An 8096-nucleotide genomic window follows, 5' to 3' on the forward strand; every position below is an offset into this window, starting at 1 on the left:
AAAAACTAATAATAAACTAGGATTTAAAATAAAGTAATGCTATCAAAAATTATGAACCAAAGTTTTATCATAGTACTGAGAAGTTCACCTGATATAGAGACTTATCTCTGGGCAAATACTTTAAATTGCTTTTGTGTGGTAAACCCTCCTGTTGAATTGAGAGGTTTTCTGAGAGATACAAGTTCTGTTTTAATTTTTTGGCATTTAAAAGGTTTAACTAGGTGTCATGAGAGTGCAAAGTGTGAATCCATCTTAAATCAGATGAAATAACAAAGGTGAATACTCAAGCAAAGGCAGTTCTATATATTAAGTTGAAACTCATTCGCAGTACATCTTTCAGCATCACTGAATGCATAAGCTATGTGTTAAAATGTTTGACAGTCTCCCTGTTATTTGACTATTTGTATTTAAATAGAACCCAGCATTCCCAGACAAGATTGATACAGTATTAATCTGCAAGGAAGCAGTAGTCTCATCTTTGACAAAATTATATTTAGAAAAAGCAAGGAAAGTAAGCAAGGAAGAACTATTGTTCTTTCTTTCTTCTTAATCAGCCTTAAAATTTTGAAATTCCAATGCCTGGGAGGCAAAGTGAGGAAATGAGCAGGCATTCATGCATCTCAGTCCACTGAAGAGCTCCTGTGACTATGTATAATGAAAGGAACAAGCAAATCGCAATGGTTAAGGATCATGTGCAGATGCAGATAACCTTGATTTAGCCACTACCATGAGTTTCCTAGGTCAGCAGAGAAATACAACAGCACACCATCAACTTATTGCACGAATACCTAGGATAGTAGATAAGCAGTCAATTGCTTTCTTTCTCAGCTTCAAATAAATGGGAATGAAACGGGAATGCCTAACGACTTGTGGATACTTGTTGTATGAATCCTCAAGTTCCTTGAATTTCAGTCCTGAGATTAGGGAAAAATGAACACCGATCTAGCAGTAATGTTTTTCATTAATATTGTCTCCTACATTTCATCTAGCCTTTCCTTTGCATCAAATCCACTGCTGATATAAGCAATTCTGAATTATTACCTAAACTCTAGAGGCCAGGAAGGGGATTCAGATCTGTTAGTTAACATATTATGGGTACAAGAAACAATCAAATGTTTACAGTAAATTAGTATGTGTCCTTATTTGATGTAGCTACATCCATTTTTGCACCCTATATTCAAGAGACTCAGTGGCACAAAATATCATAAATGAACATTTTTAAGTGTTATGTAGCCTCTTTATCTTATTGTAGACCTTGAAATTAAGCTATTTTAAAACCAGACAAAATGGGTTTCCTTTCAAAATAAGAAACAATTCACAATTTTTGTCTCAGTGAAAATTTTTAATTTTATAAGTGAATGCTTTCACTCATATTCATGAGGTTTCTAATTCGGCAACAGCAAATTAGTGCAATTAACATTCACCAGTAGTTCAATGGAGAAAATGCAATCCTTTATGTTTTCATCATATTCATAAACATTTAACCAACACTGAAAGCTATTATTTGTTAAAATAAATGCCTCCTCTGTCACTGCAGAAAATCAGGCAGAGAAAGCTGAGATGAAGCTAGCAGGGTCAAGGAAGCTTCTCTCAGTGATGAGGGACAGCAAAGCTGTTGAGAAAGAGGAAGCTCTGGCAATATCAGATTTTTCATTACAGATTAAAACTTGTGTAACAGACTGTTTTTCAAAAAAAAGCAAGCAGTTGTATCACAGTTCAAGAATCTCTTGGTAAATTTGCTTCATATAAAAAAAAACCCAAAAACAAAAACCAAAAAACCCAAACCAACAGATTAATCTTAAAATAACCCTGAAACTAGTTAAAAGCATCTAAAAAATAACCTGTGAGAAAAAAATAATCCAAGTAAAAGTGTGTTATTGAAAGTACATACAGTTCTCTGTTCTGACATACATACACTCATAATCTAATCAGGGAATGACCTGTATAACTTTTCCATGTTTCTAACAGTTAAAAAAACTCTTTAAAAAAGTAAATACAATCAAGTTTAATAGATTTTTTTTTTCTTTGATATTGCCAAACACTTATAGGTAAACTCATGATTAAATATGAATATACAGCAAGAAAAATATTTTTTTATCTAGGATTTTTTTTTACTTCTGAATAACATATCACCCTTTTTTCTTAGTCAGAAAGGAACAGTCTAATAATTCACATGGGACACACCACATTGCATTTCTGGTGTTACTATGTTTAAACAATCTTCATAGCTATTTCAAGTAAGAAATAAGTTGAAAAAGTCTTACATAAAAATAAAAGACACTCTCATATGAATTTTATGGTCAACTGAAAGGGAAAGTTAAAAAGTCAGTAAGTAATTGCCTTTTATATCAAACTCTAAAGAAGTGTTCATTAGTGAATGTGAACAGACACATGTAAAGACAGCAGATGACTCTTCATGGGTGTGTGGAGCAGAGGCAGCTGAATGTCTGAAATTGAACTTCTGAACTGTGAGGCAGATTCCTGCTACTTGCTAGCTGCAACCAGTAAGGACTGGTTGTAAATTTTGATAACAAATGGTCTGGACAAAAGCAGCATGTGGTGCTGGTAAGACCAGCTAGTGAAGGGTCCAGAGCACATGTCCTACGAGGAGCGGCTGAAGGAACTGGGGTTGTTTAGTCTGGAGAAGAGGAGGCTGAGGGGAGACCTCATCGCCCTCTACAGCTACCTGAAAGGAGGGTGCAGAGAGCCGGGGATGAGCCTCTTTAACCAAATAATAAGCGATAGGACAAGAGGGAATGGCCTCAAGTTGTACTAGGGAAGGTTTAGACTAGATGTCAGGAAGCATTTCTTTCCAGAAAGGGTTGTTAGGCCTTGGAATGGGCTGCCCAGGGAGGTGGTGGAGTCCCCATCCCTGGAGGTGTTTAAGAGTCGGGTCAACACAGCGCTGAGGGATCTGGTGTAGTTGGGAACTGTCAGTGCTAGGGTAATGGTTGGACTAGATGATTTTTCAGCGTCATTTCCAACCTAGTTGATTCTGTGAATCTGTGAATCCTCCCATTAATCAAGAAGCATAAGACAGAAGTATCAATTAGGAAGCTAATAATGAGTTGTGTTTCTGGACATAAACTGTTTAGACTGGAAAAAATGGGGTCTTAGGGTTATGGAAAGAAGAGCTGCTGGTGAAAAGAAGCATCCTGAAAAGACAGACTCATGTCAGAAAAGAGAATGGGGTTCAGAATTAAGGTGGAGAGATGCTGACTAGGAGATGGATCCTGAAAGTGGAAGGTGGTCCTGTGGATCAGAGAATCATAGAACATCTCAGGTTGGAATGGACCCATAAGGATCATAAAGTCCAACTCCCTGCTCCTCACAGGATTACCTAAATCATACAACTAAGAGCATCATCCAGATGCTCCTTGAATTTTGACAGGATTGGTGCTGTGACCACTTCCCTGGCAGCCTGTTCCAGTGACCAATCACTCTCTCATGAAGAAATTTCTTCATGACCTGCTGGTCACCAGGAAGGTATGTGGAGACAAGTAGCAGGGAATGCCAGGGGATCTTGGCCAGTGATGTCTAACATCTCTAAAACAATACCTGAAAGGAGGCTGTAGTGAGGTGGGTGCTGGTCTCTTCTCCCATGTAACAAGCAATAGGACAAGAAGAATTGACTTCAAGTTGTGCCAACAGAGGTTTAGATTGGATATTAGGAAAAATGTCTTAACTGAAAGGGCTACCAAGCATTAGAACAGTCTGCCCAGGAAAGTGGTTGAGTCACCATCCCTGGAGGTATTTAAAAGACATGTAGCTGAGGCACTTAGGGACATGGTTTAGTGGTGCACTTAGCACTGCTAGGGTTATGGTTGGATTTCATGATCTTAAAGGTCTTTTCCAACCTAAATGATTCTATGATTCTTTATTATGACAAGTTTCTTTTCTAGGTACTTCAGTGTTTTACAAAACTTTTTTTTTTTTTTTTTTTTTTTCCCCTTCCTTGAATGCATTTAAGACAGTATACTTTATGTCCCGTGGAGTTCAGGTAAAAATGAAGGCAAAGAGATAGGAGTTTTGCCTGGGATCAATATTTGAAACTGCACTGATAAAATGATTTTGGAAAAAAAAAACAAAGTAAACCTAGCATTCTTCTTGGTCAATATAGAATCATTATAACAGAAACCAGGGTTTTCATAAATATAAAACACAAGCAAAGGGTAATTTTAAATCAGATTGTGAGATGTCTCAGAAAATTAACTTGACGATCCCTTTTTTCTAAGTGAAGCTAGACAGACTGTCTCATTATGGAGACTGTATACAAGGCAAAACACAGAGCTGCAGTCAGGCAAGTCTTCTGTAATTCTAGGCAGTAACTGTCATCTGAAACTTGTCAACATAAATATTTTCTCTTAAGCCTTAGTATTACGGATTCAAGGATTCAGATTTGAGAAGTGGGTTCCTAAGATCTGCTTGAGTTTATGAACACTTTCTAAATAAACCAGGTAAAAGAGGAAAACTTTTCCTGACCATTAGCAGAACAACAGCTATCCATGTTAGTAACAGCATTTGAAAAGGCTTTACTTCAACCAGAAGTGGTCAAGCACAGACCAAACAACAAAAAGTCACCAAGTGAACAGGTTGGAAGAACAATGATTTTCTTTGAATCTGAGATGTGTCACAGTTAAGTAAAGCAAAACTTGTGTGGCCAAAATTTGAGCAACTAAAATACTAGGTCTTGCAAGTATACTTAAGCAACAAAGAAAATAAAAATTCAGAAAGGAAGGGTGAATTTAAAGACACACATGTTGTGAAGGCATTAGAAAGTATGAAGATGGGGAAAATGAAGTGAAATGTGACATAGAAGAACAGACAAAGGTGGAAGATAAAGGAAAGGACTTTGTCAGATGATATTTTGAATTGGTGTATTAATTGGTATTATACAATTATTTTTTTTTTTTTTTAATTTTTAATTATAAGACTGCGTCTGGTGATTTTCATTTAGGATTTTTAAGTGAATGCTTTTCATTTGTTATTATTTGTTGTGCCTCTAGCGCAGTAGAGCCCAAATACAGTTAGGTCTTCAGATTCTGCCAGATCAGTAGAATACTTATGCAGTAGTTACTGCATAAGTATAATAGACAAAGATTCCAAATTCAGGAAGAGGAGATCTGAAAACTAGAATGAAAGATGAGGACTGAATAATAGAATGATATTCTCTAAGTACATTTTAATAACTTTTGAGGAAATAAATTGTATCAACTTGTTCATTATACTCGATGGTGGAGGTGTTAACAAAACCTACAATCAATCACAATAAAAGCAGCTCAAGAAAAAACAGCTATATCATGACTCTTCATTCTTCTCAATTATCAGTATAGTATCTAAGGAGAACAAATCAATTATACCAGTTTTAAACACCTTTTTAAATGCTGTATTAATCATCACTGCAACACATTTGATGTTAGTATAATGCAGCAAGGCTCATGCTTATGGGCACAGGATTTCTTTTCTGGATTATTTAAATCAAGTCATTATCAGTAGAACACCTGTCACTTGATGAGTAGATTCGGAAACACAGTGTTGAATGCAAGTGTAATTTTGCAATAAATTTTTAGAGGTTAGACAGAATTAAGTCTCCACAAGTGAACTCATACTGTAGTGTCAAATACATGCATATGTCTTTTCTGCAGTGTAACAAAAGGAAAACACGTTGCATTATACAGTATGACCTTTGGCTCTCACACTTGTCAGAAATTATAAAAATCCAGCTACTGAAATGCTCATTATAAGAATTGTTTGAAACAAGTGTTATTAAACTACCCCAGCTATTTAAAAGTCAAAAAAACCCAACCACAAAACCCTAGTCTGAATATTGGCATGAAGCTGTTTATGATAAAATAACCAGCTGTTATATTCTAACAATCCAGGTCATATAAAGAATATTAAATTTAATGTTTCCTTTCTCTTGTTTCCAACTACAGTAACCTTCTGAGAAATGTCATCACTTACTATTTGCTTTAATAGATACAAGGTTCAGGACAAGCAAGAAGAAAAAAATACTTCTTGTTTTTCTAGAACCATATCTGAGACAGAAATATAATAATTAGATGCCAAACACAGCTTTGGTTTGTTCTTCTAATATCTTTTGGCAATATATGTATTATTTTCAAAAATAACTTAATGAAGGACACGGTTTATAATTCTAAAAAAAAACAGTGCTCGAATGCTGTACACCCCTAACAATCAGCAGAACACCTATTGCCAGCCATGCAGAAATGCACAGTAAAAAGTAATCACTCAACAGATGCAAAAAAAAAACCCTGGAAAAAGTAGGTCATAAAGATCAGGTATAAGCAAAAGGTGCAAACTCTTTCACTCCAAGCACAAGATTAATAAAGCAGTTTTTAAAACAAATGGCAATATTAACAGACCTGTGGAGGAACCTGCCTCCTTTTTTGGTCAGGGGATGAGACATACACAGCTTGGGTATATGCGTAACTTTTGAACCGCGGTTTAGGAGAAGGTGAAGGTCCCTGGGGTACACTGACTGTGATCTATGAGGAAGAAATTAAAGTTGGAAAGAACAGACAGAGATAGAAGCATGGATTACAGGAGTAATGATTTAAAGATTAAGTGAAGAAAAATAAATAGGAAGGTGATCACCAGTTATATTTTTCAAGGATGGTGTTGGTATTCAGGAGTCAAAACTGGGGTGGTATTAAGGAAAGCTTTCATTTAATCTGACATCCTTTCCAAAAGCAACAAACTGTCAGGACTTAATACCAGCAGAATACCAATGTAATTTGAAGGTTCTTTAATTTACAAGCAAAGGCTGAAAAAAACAAGTGATCTTGTAGTACATCCTGAATAAACAGAACCAACACTCATCTGCTTACTACTCCAAAAGAGACTGAACAACCCGAAAGCAAGATACAGATTAAATTCAGACAAGAACACTAGGCCTAAAATTCACTAAACACTTTAGCAGAGACTATCTGATGATTTCAGTCAAAAACATAACTGACATAGCAAACATAAATTAATTCCAAGTATCGCATGAGCTTTTTGAGAGGCCATGAACTGAGAACAGATGATCTGATACAAGTCAGTGTAAATCAAATGTTTTAAAAAAGTGTTTCATGAATATGGAGCAATGTCAACTGCTATTCTCTGAAAAAGGTAAAAAAGTTTCTACATGTCTGTGTTTACATGTAAACAGTTTCTTTGTTCTTTGTAGTGCTCTTCCACAATCAAAACACCCACTGCTGTAAGAGAAGTGCAAAGCACTTCTTTGCTGAATGGTTACTTTTAAAACAGCCTGGTGCAAGGTGAAAAGCAGTATGAAAGTATAGTTCTCCAGACAAATACATGCCTGCAATGAAAAGACTGTCCATGATGCCTGTGGGTTTTTTTCCCTTCCATTAGCCATCTAACATCAAACTTAAGGGGTAGGTAAGGGAAACAGCCACTTCAGAGCAGCAAGATGACAGTAGAAAAGTGAAACAACTCACTTCTTGAGTAAAACGCTGTTGATGATGTACTTGTATGTGCCCTTCTCTAGTGACCCTTGACTGTCGTGGCAACATCTCTACCTCCCTGATGGCTTCCATGGTGACTTGCTGAGGCAGAACTTGGAAAAGAGAGGTCACGTACATTAAGATGGACTTCTTATCTGGACAGGCAGTTGCAACATCTAGAAAGAAAAATTAACATGCATCATTTCAGTTTCCACATTAGCCATGAGAAATAGCCAACAAATTTTATGGAAAGTTGATAGATTAATGAGCAACAGATCTGTTGTCCACATGAGTTCTCTAGAGACTAACTAGAATTTTACAATCAGTTCCAGTATTACAGACTAAACTTACATGCCAATGAGAAGAAGCCAAAAGTTTACAAAGGTAACTTATCTCATTCACCATGAAATTTCTGTCTATATTTCTTTAGTCAAAATGCACATAGTATACAATCTGACACTGTGATCCTCGTTAAGTACGACTAGACATAGGAAAAGGTGTATTTTCTTGTGCCATATAAATACTGCAGTTAAAAAAATAAGGACAAGCTCATTTTCAAAGTTGTGTCTTGTACGTTCTCTTCACATCATTTATTCATTGGAAGAAGCATTGAAATGGGGGGGG

At 36.1% G+C, this 8096-nt stretch overlaps 1 protein-coding gene across 10 annotated transcripts in view; it reads right to left on the reverse strand.

Moving 5' to 3' along the window:
- Nucleotides 1-8096, reverse strand: part of DMD (dystrophin) — a 1208820-nt gene that overhangs the window by 850299 nt on the left and 350425 nt on the right. For 9 of the 10 annotated variants that reach the window (XM_026858158.1, XM_026858211.1, XM_026858140.1 and 6 more), the window contains exons 8-9: nucleotides 7467-7648; nucleotides 6387-6509 (exon numbers count right to left, since the gene is read on the reverse strand). In XM_026858158.1, coding sequence (XP_026713959.1) covers nucleotides 6387-6509; nucleotides 7467-7648 — 305 coding nt within the window. The remainder of the gene's footprint in view (nucleotides 1-6386; nucleotides 6510-7466; nucleotides 7649-8096) is intronic. The other variant, XM_026858150.1, reaches the window with a different exon arrangement.

This window comes from Athene cunicularia (assembly GCF_003259725.1).
Source record: "Athene cunicularia isolate RWA chromosome 1 unlocalized genomic scaffold, athCun1 chr1_part1, whole genome shotgun sequence".
NCBI classification, from domain to species: Eukaryota; Metazoa; Chordata; class Aves; order Strigiformes; family Strigidae; genus Athene; species Athene cunicularia.